Below are 13,670 nucleotides of genomic sequence, written 5' to 3'. Positions count from 1 at the left end.
TACGGTTGACCTCTTTCGAGCGGCGAAACACTAGCGCGCCGTCGAAGTCGTTTCCAGGCTCGCCTGGGAGCGTGCCCCGCCCCGCGCCGCTTAACACAGATAGGCATCGGAATGCTGGAGACTTGAACCAGATCGTGACTCGGTGAAAGAAGTGTGGCTTTTCGAAGAGCAATTGTATAATCATTTATTCCACACAATTTTTTCTGTGTGCTTCAATTGTCGGAGTTCCCACTTCGTCTCGAAAGTTCGTCGATTTATTGGGATTGGGGTGTATTGATCTGACATTCTTTGAGCAAGGAGCAAGTGCAGTATTGGAAGTAAATTGAAAATATGAGACTTTTGCTCTCATCCCGTACGAACTCGTGATAATCTTTGAAAATAATAATCTTTTTATTGGAAACTGGAAGGTCATTTCGATCTGAAATATTAATGCCTCTATGTGTGCCTGCGGACTGTAGAATATTCTTTTCGGAGTGATGACTAGTTTTTCGAGGGATACCGACATTTTTAAAAATATTTTTATCTTGGCAGTCTCCCACCTGCTTGCATTAAAAAAATCAAACAATTTGAGATAAAGTAAATGAGGGATGCCATCCCGTATTATTTGGAGAGTAATTGTGAAATCTTGTTCTTTCTTTAGAAATTTTATTTTTCTTATTTTCAGTTTGTAGTCAGGCTTACTCATTTATATTTTTGCAACCTATTTAATTTTAATTTTGCCTGACGCCCCATGCCGGGATCTGGGATTTCGCGGTGATTATTACCGAGAGTAATGTTGTCAATTATATAGGTTGTTAATATTCTTTTTAATTTTGCTCTGGGTCGTTACGGTAGGTCGCTAATGTAAATAAAATCTTTTTGAGAGGAATTGGATTGAGTCCTTGGAAAATAGGTCATTAGGTTTTTACTATTATAGGTGATGTAGGAGACAATATTTTTGTTGTAATTACTAAAATAGACGTGTCATATGTGTGTGAATTTCTTTTGTCGTTCTGCAGGACAAGTATTTAGAAAAAATTGTTGGAAAATGTTTGAAGTTTAAAAAAGGTAACTATACCATCTCCATTGGTACCGAAGCCTTCTTGCAATCAGCAATGGGCATAGCGGGCTGACCCCCGCAACTCCCTCATGGTTGGCCCGGACCAAAAGGCGCTTGTCGTCAATGTCAATGGCGACAAAAGGAACTAAATAAGTACTGCCTGCTTGTATAATTACTAACATTAACGGGTTTCAATGTCGGAAATATGAACGACTTAACCAGCGCTCTGGCACAGGTAGTCTCATTCTGGGTGTTATTCCAATTGTAATCGATATTTACTGTGTTGTATGGGAAGGGCATTGCTTTTATGTGGAGACCAGCTAGGCGTTGCTACAAAAATGGCATTCAACGGTGCGATTCAATTAGGAGGCCAAAGCCACAACTATCTCACCGAAGCTAATGCGATGTCTTACTCATCAGGCTTAATATCTATGGGCATTACGGATTGCTTTGCCCATTGAATTGCAAACCGAAGCTCCCCATTTTAAAATGCCTCCGTTAAAGCCTCTGCGTATTTTGCTATTAGTTAGTATTGAGATGATAATCTCGGCACAGGAGATGGCGAGGCTAGAAAGAATATAATTACTGAAGGAGGGAACTGGGCATAGCGCATGTGGGAAAAATAAACATGATATTAATTGGTTCATATTTCACAACGGCAAATTTGTCCAGCCGGTACTATCGTAGGGTGGTTATCGAGCTGCTGGAATCAATCACGGCTCTCTCAACATCGAGTCGTGCCATTAAAGGAATAGGAGATTGATCACGGATGCCTATGCAAAACATTCACAAGCTTGCTTTCATTATTTTAGAATGCCTCCATTTTGTTTTAGGATGAGGAATGCCCTGTAAACCCACGGGTTAAATGGCTCCGATTACTATTATTTATATGAAATACATCCCCCATAATCACGATTCTTTATCAGCCGTACATTGATGGGTGTATCCACAAGTACTCTCGCAGCTGCATTCTGTTGTGTTAGTTTCGGCAGATGAAACCCGTTGACTCTACTTAAAGATATATTACTGTCATCTTTTTTTTCAATTTGGAAGTAATGCAGCTCCTTGACTTAAAGCGGGGCTCTTAATGATGCAGGCTCTCTCACCGGTCAGCCTACGCTTCTTCTGTCGGAGTGAGCTTTCTGTTTCCAATGATATTCATTGTTTGGCAGTGGAATGAGATTTATGAGAAATAGACTATTGTTTATATAATCATTCTCCGTTGACGTCCTCACATTATTTATTTACTGCAGGTTATCGACTAGGAAGTTTCAACAAAGGGGAGTTTCCATTTTCTTCAGTGGTGATGTTTAACCGTTGTTGGGCCCAAAAATGTACAGTTTTTTCTGTATACTATTTTTGTAGATACTGAAAAGGAACCAGTTCACAGTACGCTATTAACTAAGTTTTAAATATTATACTTACTATCTGGAATGTATCATTTAAGAAAAACAAAAGCAGGAAACATGGTAATGACGTTACGCAAGTGTTGAAAAATGTGCGAAGGAAATTATGTTTAGAATCAATTTTGGACGATTATTATTTTGTGAAAAAGAGCCTGGAACGTACAAAAAATGTCAAAAACGTGTGCGCTTTTGGAGATGGTCCGCAAGAAGCACATTCCCTTTCCGGACTATAGTTTGTCACCTACGCGGCGCCTGCTATCGAGTTTTTTATGGCACATTGTCTATATATAGCCGATATTTATATATACATTACGGCCGATCAAGATATCGCCCTCCACATATCACAGCAGTGGCCATCACCTTGGCATGCTTAAAACGGCGACCATTTTCGGGGAAAACATCAATGGGTATACAGACAGACACAACCCACCGTCGTGTTCGACGCTCTTTTGTTGGCATCTCCTCGGCGAACCTACAGATCTCGTGTCGAAGGCATCGTCCCCGCCAAATGAGCACGCTTCTAACCTTTAAACACGTAAGACTGTTTACCTCTCCCATAAGAGGTAACGCATTTCTTTCCTCCATCATTTACGTAATCTCCCGTTCACTTGCAGTCGGCCCGCAGAGATAAGGCGGCGGTCACGGCGCTCACTACTCCCTCAGGGGGGGTGGAGTCGGGTGGACTGGGTGGGGGACGGCGGCGCCACCACCGGAAAGGGGCCTGGTTCGCTTAGCGTGGTGCGTGTGCGAGAGGACCTCGAAGAAGGAAAGGACACTACAGCTCAATCACGCGCGAGGGCGGTGCGCGCTACGAGAAGTATCGCCGCCCTGTGGAAGGCGGCATCGAACCGTTAAAAGTGGTCCCCGCTCCTCTCGGATGGCGCCGATCGCATTCCGGGCGGAGAAGCGTGTGCCGAACTTCGTAATCGGTGTCTCGAGCCTCTGCAGTAATCAGAGGATGAGAAGATCGCCGAAATCGACGGTGGGAGAAGAGAGCGAGTGTGGGTGTGCCCCGAGTTGAAAAACGGGAAACAGCAACGCAAAAAACGAACACTAACCGCGCTCAACTTTTCCCTAATCCGGCAAGTCCCCGTAGATCGGGCAACGCCGCCGCGACGTGATTGGCCGATTCCTAAATTGGAGCGGAGCTGACTTTTCTTCCCGTTGGGGCGAGGGGAAGGGAAGGTCCACGGGTCGGCCTTAGTATCACTCGAAATTGCTTTTTCTTTCGTATTGGCCGACTGAGTGGGAAGCATTTCTTCTCTCGATTTTGGGGGACTGGACACGCGCCCCATCGAAGTCCCCCGCGAAGGCCTGCGAAGACACATCGCTTGCGAGTTCGTGCCGTGCTCTCACGGATGGAAGCGGTGAAGTCCGCTCCCTGGACTGACTAGCGCCGCTTGCCCACCGCAGCGACGGATCCACTCAGTCCCGGCGGCTGCTACTGCTGCTGCGTGGTCCCCTTTATCACCATGGCTCACCGGAGAGTTTGGGCATCCATAATGAGGAGGAAGAGCACGAAGAGGACGAAGAACGGCAAGGGGGCGGACGAGGAGGACGTGGGCGAGGAGTTGGTGGAAGGGCGGTGGGAGTGGAGCGCGAAGGAAGGGTTGGAGGGCGAGGGCGTGCCGGTGCGGGCGGCGGGGGCGGCGGAGGGCGCGGGGGTGGCGGTTGAGGGGCGGGCAGGCGGGAGTAGGGAGAGGACGGGCTCGGAGGAGCCGCCGCCCAGCATAACCTTCGAGGGCGCCTGTGAGTAGTGGTGTAGCACCCGGTCAAGTGTGCAGCGAACGGTATCCGTGTATCCGATCTCCTGGACCGCGTGATCTCGCGAGGTGGCCTAACACCCCTTTCAATAGTATCCAAGTACCTCCCCGAAGGTCGTGATCAACTTTATTATTGACCTGAATACAACGCGGCCTCTCAAAGCTTTTCGTTGAGTCTCCTGCCGTTCCTATTGTTGGGCGACCGAGGCTGGATTAAGGCCCGGTCCGCAGCGTAGCTCAATTAAAATCCGTTAGGGCGGCTGTTAAACGGCGACAATCGTTATTGGGGGAAGGGATTTGCCTTGCGCAGGAGAAGTTAGCCCTAATTCCTGGGAAAGCTTATTTGTAAACCGATCGAGGGCCATTATTTCACCACATAGATGAAGAAATGAGGCAGTTATATGTCGAATTCTGGTTCAGGATGGTCTCGTGTTATGCCTAAGCGTCATTGACTCGGGTTTATAAGCGTAATTGACGCGGGTAGTGCCAGTTCGTTTAAAAATTATTTTAACGCAATGGAAATCCAATAATTGCAGAAATGGTCGAAGTATTTGTCGCTATTTTTTCAATGCTCCGCTCAGAATTTAATTGTAACAGTTAATATTAAACGTGCACCCTAACGATTGATAATTTTCTCTTCGAAGAAATATTTCATTAAGTTAATGCATTTAATTTGTTAATGCCCGGTTACACAGAATTGACGTCGATTAATTTGTTATGGATTACGTGGATCATTATAGATTGTTCTCTGAGGCATTGTTGAAGAAAGACCAATTATAACAAAATTAGTCGTGCCTCCTATCCTGAGTATACATGAATTTCTCGCGATAAATTAACTTAAACAACCAACAAGCTAGTGGCCATTGAAATCCCGCTGTGTTACGAATATGAAGAAAAAAACGATTATAACCTCTTCACTTTAGGGACTTAGAATGAAGGCAAATTCGTTGAAGTTTAAGGCAAATTCTTTGAAGCTCCTGTAGGGTTAATAGAGCGGAGTAATAATATTCCAGGAAATTAAAACTCAAGTGCGTGTGAGCATATCTATTGTCATTTAGCAGAAGGATCTCTTTCCTTAGTAATTTTTTCTGAAGCATGTGGAATGGAATTAATGGAAGGGTATTGTTGAAAATTTGAAAACAGGAGAATGCGGATACCGTGACTGTGTTGCTCTTAGATTGATAAATCTATAAATTAAACTTCATAATTCGCTGGATTCCGAAAAATATATATGGATTACCAAATTGTTATTGTTTTTTTACCCTGCAAGGCTATATTTAATGAAATTTCGGGGGGTAATAACCGGTGGCGTAAGCGAATTCGGAAATGTTGAAGTAATTTATTCGGGTTTGACATTCGTTTTTGAAGTCCAATGTCTTTTATAGTTCGATGGGAGTCATTGAAAAACAACCAACTTAAAAGAAATACTTAAATACTTATTTTCATAGCGGCAAAATTTTCCGCTCCTGCTGTCGTAGCTGAATATGTCTAATCCTAGGTAAATCAAATAAATTTTTTATGGTGCATGTATTGTTTAGTATATTGATTAGCATGCTCTGAAGACTGAAAAAATTAGATATTCTCATGGAGCAAAATAATGTGTGTTGCTGCAAGCAAATATAAATCATAAAGGGGAATATTATATTTGAGAAATATATAACTTTAAATGTACTTGCGAGTTTTCATGAAGCCGTCGAATGCTGAAAAAAGAAAGGTTTTGTATTTGCACTCTTGGAAAATTGCAATTTTCCCCCCTTGAATCACTTTCGTTAATATCAATTGAATATTATATATTCATTACATTTTAACAAGTTGATAGCATTTGAACTATTTGAATGTTAGTTTTTCGAAAATTCACATAATTATACTTACTGCACTATATATTATGTGACAGACGTTACAACGTTGAAAACACCATTAGCAGCGCGGTCAGTGTATCGAAAAAAGTCAGGGAATTGCGAGGGTTGATCGGAAAATTCAAGGAATAATAAGTTTTATTTTAAAAAAAGCAAAACAAAAATTCAAACCTATTTTATTTTGTTTTCATGATGAAAAAGATCCCGGCTTGAAAATCTAGGCTTTCGACTTGTGCAGCTGGCGCTATGGCGCTAGAAAATAATAATGGCATTATATGGACGCGTGTAGAATCATTGATCTTAATCGTCACTGTAAAATTATTTTGAAAAAAAAATTTAGCCTTGACAATTTATTCTCTGAACAAGGGAAGATATCCTTTGGAAGTTCTTTAATTTTTTTGTTGGTTTCATCCTTCAGATTCATTTATTGTTTGTGTACCTACAGGTATCCTGTATCGCTTTTCGAGTAAGTTTCGAACGAGGGACGTCTATGTCGGGCAGCACAACAAAAGGGGCATCTAAAAAGCTGTAATTCTTTCTTATAAGTAAACTCCAGTTTTTGCAACTATTTCGCTGTAATCCGGATCCACTTTAATGCAAACTGGATGCGGCAAAAAGAGTGATTGTTAACGAATATTTAGCGACAGGTTTTTAAATCAGAATGTTTGGGCTAGCTTGTAAGAACAATCCCTCTCGTAGCTCCCGAAATCCGTGAAAAATCTCCAATTTCTTTTCCTTCTTAAGTTTCAACATAATACTGTGATATTTATATACTTTTATTAATCTTGATTATTTTATTGGTATTATTATTTCCAATTCTTTTTATTTCTCAAGATTAATCTGTTAGATTAATGATGATTAATTAATAGTTCCCTAAGATTTGATGGGGTTATTACTTTTTGTGATAAGCTATTCTGCGAGTTACACGAAGTTGGGGTAGCCCAGGAATTTATGTCTCAGGGAAATCCAAAACTTGAATAGCTTGCTCCCACGGAGAATTTCAAATGAGCTTAAATGGATTTCCTTATTCTCTTGAGCCCTAAGCGCCGGCATCGCTCCTTTCAGGCTGGTTTTAGAATATTTTGGTAGTGTGTTTGGCGTAATATCCGGCGGAAATGTGTGTGTGTGTTGTAAGCGGACGCCCAAACAAATTCTCTTCTACCACTTCCCACGGAAATATCCCACGACTTTGTTTAAAACAAAACGCTTAGTTCGCGACGAAAGAGAAAACTGCCCGCTCCAAAAAATCATTTCCCTCGCCCAAGAGGATCCCACGTTACTGAGGGTAGCAATGAAAATTTTCCCATTGCGAGAAAGAGCAGCTTACGAAACGATTACACGTAAATAATTAATATAGTAAACTGAGGGCCAGTGAATTTTATTACGCCAGGTTTGATACATTTTGGGGTTGAACTGAATGTCCGCAGGAAAGCGAATCTGCATACAGAAATTTTCATGAAATGAAAACTCAGTATTCCTGTGTTTACCAGTTATAGTCGATAGATAGATGTAACCACCCAACCGACTCTTTTTAAAGAACGCGCCCCTGACTCCGTCCGAACGCTAACTGGTGGCAGTCGTGCGAACTACCAATGGAATTGATTCGCTGCAGCGCCCCGCCATCTAGGTGGCTTTATGCTAACTTTTGTTAGTTTTCTGTCATGGTGTTTCTCTGTTCAAATATGTTATGATATAGAACGTGTCAATTTCATATCGGAAAATAATGAAATTTAAATCCGGTATTTCTGTTGATCCGAGGGGAGTAGTTAAATGCCAAGAGTGTTAATTTCTTTAGAAAGTCAGTGTACTCATCGGGAATTGCAAATACATTTACATGGCCGCCGGCTATTACCCAGTCGTAGTCCCCATCATGATCCATTGTTGGTAATCCTTACCGTAATCCATATATTCGCCGTGTCCAGCGTCTTAATTATCTTAAGTGACTTCTGGCCCGAAGATCGGATCGGAAACTTCGACGTTGGGTTCCCCGTGAGGAACCCCGGAGCCTCCGCGGTCTTCGGGCGGAAGTGTCTGTCGATAATTTTCATTGAATAAAATACGATTCACGTGTGACTCAGCTCCGATACAGCTCCGGAGACGGGACGAGGGGAAGGCAGTCCGACGTCGGGCTCTGCGGCACACGATAGCGTCGCCCACGGCGAAGCCGATGAATTTGGGCAGGCGACGGGTGAGGAACGGCGCTTCGGAGGGAGGGGGTGAGGCGCCCTGTTCGGAGGACAACGACACGAGCGATGAAGAGGACGAAGAGGAGGAGGAGGAAGAAGAAGAAGCGGGGGAATGCTGCGGAGAGGACAACGGGGAGATGGAAAGAGGAGGAGAGGATGTGTTGGAAATGGAGGAAGTGAGGAAAATCAAGAAAAGGAAGGAAGGATGGGGAGGGACCTGGAGGAGAAAACTCACCCTTAAGTCAGGTAAATGAAAAAGTAACACCATCACCCACTTTATATCCCTCAGAATTAAAATTGTTTTGGAGCTTCCTGGAGGCTGGAGACCCATTTGCTGGAAATGCTCATTCCGGCGCTATGCGAGTATGTGAATTCTTACGTATCCTGCTGGTTTCAGACGTTTGTTTTACTTTCGCGCCGTTCACAACGCTTTTAAGGCTTACTACTCTGGAAAGCTAGAAGATTTTTTACAGCAATGTTGGTGGAGTGGCATGAAATAGAGCCATTTGAGCTGGCAACGAGAGAATGTGCAGTCATACCAGGGCACACCCATCTTCTCCGGTGGAATCTAAACTTTTAATCATTAAAGATTCGCTGCGATGTTTTAACATTTTTTGTATTGTAGTTTTAACTGATTTGTATACTTCATTTGTATTCAACCAACTCTGTCGGAAAATAATTGTTTTATCCTGGACTGAAATTGAGTTTTAAGGGATATCCTTATCGTTATTGTCTTTCTTGAAAACGTCGAAAGTTAGACTGAGGCAAAAGTACATATTTCGGAAAATCGTAGTTACTGTGCGATGATAAAATAGTGGATGCCAATACGAAGGCTACTGGTCTGCTCGTTGAACATACGCAAGAATAAATCTGTATCAAATCAATATACCCTTTCGATACTTTTGAGAGTGCAATGTTACTGGAAATCACTCATATTTCAATGGTCATTTTCAATCTAATAAATTGTCAATACTCTAATATTATTGACATTTCTTTTATACTTATATTTGTGTTAACGCTCTTCATTGTGATATTTTAGATTCTACCTTGAAATGATTCTCCAGTGATCAGGACTTCCTTATTCAGGAGTGAGAGGAATAGATAGCATGTATAAAAACATGCTAACCGAATTTTCAAATTTAAATTGTTATATTTAAAGATATAATAGAGCCTCATCTTAACCTTAGCCTGTAAAAAGCTCGCTACAATTTATTATTTTTATGAAACATTATTGCCAGTGATAATGTAATTAAGTAAAAATAATCCCATGATATGCTTCCCATTTATTATTGTCCACCCTTGGAGTTAGAAGTACTCCATAACGTGAATTGCATTGTAAACTTATGGATGCCTTCATCCCCCACCAATTATTGCAATTGAAAAACGTTTTTCTATTTTTTTGTCATTATAAGAGTTCTGACTTACGCTAGCATTGAAAACTAGTGGTCTCCCTACACCAAAGAATATGTATTGATACATTGTCTTGCCGCGGTCCGAGTACGAATTTGGGCGCTTACGTGGAAGGAGTGAACTCTCCCTACGGTAGATGTCGCTAGCGTGTACTCTTTGAGTACCGTAACTAGTGAGTGAATAATCTGCCATGGTGTTCGTTGTGTGTGGGTCACAGCCGTTTGAATTTAACTCTTTGGGAAAACGGAGGTGACGTACGAACTTGTTTCACTCTGGAAAAACAATGAATGGGCATTAAGATGGAAATATAGAAGCAGAATTATTTACGTAAGAATTAACTCATTATATGACACCAATGTGATTTGATTCCTACTGGGGAAGACTGTTGCAGGTACAAAGCAATATTCGTTCACTCAGTTTGAAAATTTTTTCTCTCATCCTTTTAAGCCAATAAAAAAAATGCATAATATCCATGAATGCGCAAAATCTCGGCTTAAGGAGGGGCGAACTCATCAATTCCTCAGTTCCGCTCCTGAATATCGATGATACATTTCTCCTGGCTACTCATTTATATCTAGTGCACGTTACGATTTTCGGATACAGTCTAATGTTACACATGTCTTTCATTGTGTTTAGCAGTGTAACACAGCATATCCTACTTGGTTGATAGCGAGGTAGAACCGCCCTATCCTGGGCTAGGCTCAGCTACACCACGGAGTTCGTAGAAGTTGTACTTTTGAAAGTAAATTTCTAAGTAACTAGGAATTTTTCTTTGGGTATTGAATTGAATTTCTATATGTGTGCGCGGCGGAAGCTCAGAACTTGGAAAAAATTGCGGAACGCTGGCATTAAATAGTGACATTATTTGAATGGCTTAGAAATGTAAGATTATAATGAAGTAGCATAAACTTATTTCAGTTTTTTTTGGATTGAACACGTTAAACAATCTCACTTGTGATTCGTTAGGGTAAAATGTTTCCGCGGGTTAAATTGCAGTTTTTCGAGATTGAACCTCTCATGCACATTTTGTGACAGCGTCCCTCATAAAGAAAGAAAGTGGCAACATGAAAATAAGGAAAAGTTAGGGAAATCATTTGATTTTCAATGCAAATTTTGTTTACATAATGTGGATATCTTTGTAGCCCTTAATTTATATCCTTAAGCTACAGGGTTATTCTTGGTGAATGTGTCACCCTTTTTAAAATCAGATATGAGTCGGCTGCTAATTAAACAGTCTAAAATATAAATCGAGTATTATAAATCATCCACTCGAAATGCTGTGTTATGTTATTCCTTTCCTAATGACAAAAATAGAAAATTGGGCAGCTCGACGCTAATTCATATAATACCATATAATATACATAATTTAACAATTTAAAAGAATAAAAATATTTGCTGATTACGTGCACAAATAACGTTACATGTAGCATTATTTAGAAACACAGGTCGTGAAGAATCTTCAGAGCCATGACTAGTTTTGCTTTAAGTGTTCATATTGTGTGGTATGTTTGACAAAAGCCAGGCATTATACTAAATCAGCAAAGTGTAATGTTTAAACCTTAGGTGTAAAGCGAGATTTTTGGAAGTAACTCTTGCTTTTAGACTGCGCATTATGAAGCATACTTAATTCTCTGCCATAGCAGGAAACAAGTAGAGAGATGCGTGTCAATGTCATCTGTCGTCATTCTCTCCTCATAATATTTTGGTGACTGTTTGCCCCCTCGAATGTTCATAGTCCTGCATTTCTTTTCCTTAGTTAAACAAATCCTACCTCGGCCAAATATCACGAGTCTGGTTCACAGTTTTACCATGACCTCAATTGTTTCTCCCGAAAAGACGTGCTCCAGAAACTCCCTCGACGCCCCATGGAATTTACCTTCTAATTCTATTTCATTGTCATGGTATGAACTCAGATAAGAAAAGGACACGCCGGCATGTCTAATGAAAATGGTAAATGAAGCATCGGTCTGGATTCTCTCGGGGAGGCCTGCTCTGATAAAAATTTGAATCAGTCTGGAATTGCAGAACATTTGTACCCACCCTATTTAGAAATCTGATGGCAGTGATCAGATGTGGTGAAAGCAGAGAGGCTAGTAAAAATTAAGGAGTGTGGAAGAACGATTGGTATCATTCTTGATCTTCGTTGTGTAAATTTGGACGGAAATTCATTTGATAGTGGATAAGATAAGGGAGATGTAACGGTGCACGGGGAAAGGATAGCCATGGTGCGATTTCCATGCTACATAGCTATACTTGTCGACGATAAAGAAAACCTGACGAGCACATCAGCCCTTATGGATGAGGTAGTAAAAGTACATCTCCTTATTAAACTAAGGTTAAAGTAAGATGGTGGTATGTAATCGAAGAAAGTAATAAAGCTGTGGTAAAATCCACTCAAGCAAGAGAAGAAGACAACAAGGGAAAAAAGGAGAGAAAGAAAATAGGAGAATGTAATACCGTAATAAGTAACGATATGAGGATAGTGTGTAGTTCAGGTAAATTAGCTTTTCATCGTAATAAACCACCATGTAATTATCCTGGATATGAGGAAACGGTTCATAAAATGTATGTGTGGAATATAGATTATTACACTTACAAGTTTATTACTTACTTGTATATCTTATACTCCCAGACCTGGAACTAAGTAAAAGATTCCTGGAACTAAGGAAAATAAGATCAAGGGAACGTAAATATTGTGGTGCTACCGATGAACGACGAGAACGGAACTGTGCACTGATGAAAAAACTTATTTGAAGTGTGAGTGAAGGGTCTTTAGAATACATTAAAAAGAAGAAGACAGATTAATTGTACACATTCGGAGGTAATATAATACTGAAGACCTTCGTAGGGACCCCAGAAGAACTCTAAAGGAAGGCCAAGGATGAACGACTATAAGGAAGTGATGAAAGATATCGGCGCGAGGAGCCATGAATAAATGAAGTAATGGCAAGAGGCGAGGGGGTGGCTTGACGGGCCCAGTCCTCTGATTGATAACCAATGATGCTGATGAGCGTGGAAGACGGTTCGGTTGGCATCCGGAGGCTGTATAAAAGGCTATATTCATTCCTCCCTCGCGTATATCGCTGCAGTGTCGGCATTACTATCTTGGGGCTACTGCTATAGGCTAATGAGAATGAATTCCATGCCACCAGTTACCGTGGTCTATTTTCTTTTTACGAGTGGTTACGAAACGCATTTTTCACGAAAGAGTTCTTCAAAGAAATCCAACTCGCTAGCCTAGCACACGGATTGCTTTTTACGACGTGCGATGACCTTTGATGAGCATATTAAAGTGTTCTATCGAAGCGATGTTTCTCACCAGAACCTAGAATCGGGCTATTTTAGTATCTCTTCTCGTGCGGCTTCGAGATGAATAATAATTCATAATTCTATATTGTAATTAAAAATAAAATTTGCTCAAATATCATCAATGTATGGCTGAGACTAAAACACAAATAGCTTTACGGCTGTCATTCTTTTACTAAATCCGGACGAACGCTCGTAAGTATAAACTGTTTTCCGTCTTCCACGGTTTATTTTTTGTGTAATTACCCTCTAAATATGGATAAAATTTGATGTTGGTGAACTCCGGCACATCTCCGCGCCCTCCAACAGTGGAAGATAATTTTCGATGGTTAATTTTGTGCACTCGCAAGTATTGTTCCGGAAATCCACCTTTTTAGGCTCGCTACCCCCCGTCACGTCTTGTCACGCTACCCCCACTGTCGTCCTCATCCTTAAAGAAATTTCGTAAGCCCCTCTTACGATCTGTGTGAAGGTTTTCTCGGGGTCGCTGTCGTTGGCCTGCAAGGAGCGCAGTTTCAAATTCGACCGGGGAGGAAGAGAGAGAGAGAGTGAGCGAAGGAGATAATGAGAAGGGAGGGAGGGGATACCGAGGCCCGCATAGTGCGTGCCCGCATAATGTTGTGAGTGGGGTGGGAGGGGAGGGATTGATATCCAGCGTGTGATCCCGTGTGGATGTGGTTGTGTGTGTTTTTGTTAATGCATAC

At 41.5% G+C, this 13,670-nt stretch overlaps 1 protein-coding gene across 3 annotated transcripts in view; it reads left to right on the top strand.

The window, feature by feature from the left end:
• Window positions 1-13,670, top strand: part of raskol (Ras GTPase-activating protein raskol) — a 650,862-nt gene that overhangs the window by 426,100 nt on the left and 211,092 nt on the right. Inside the window, exon 1 of one of the 3 annotated variants that reach the window (XM_071587476.1) lies at window positions 8,061-8,496. The exons of the other annotated variants lie outside the window; for them this stretch is intronic. Within the exon in view, the coding sequence (XP_071443577.1) occupies window positions 8,232-8,496 (265 nt within the window). The 5' untranslated portion in view covers window positions 8,061-8,231. Of the gene's footprint in view, window positions 1-8,060; window positions 8,497-13,670 lie in introns of those variants that run through there. 3 annotated transcript variants of the gene reach the window in all.

This window comes from Hetaerina americana, unplaced genomic scaffold (genome assembly GCF_022747635.1).
Source record: "Hetaerina americana unplaced genomic scaffold, ioHetAmer1.1.p SCAF_1, whole genome shotgun sequence".
NCBI lineage: Eukaryota > Metazoa > Arthropoda > Insecta > Odonata > Calopterygidae > Hetaerina > Hetaerina americana.
Note: the sequence above shows the minus strand (reverse complement) of the source record. Positions and strands in the feature narration are given on the sequence as shown.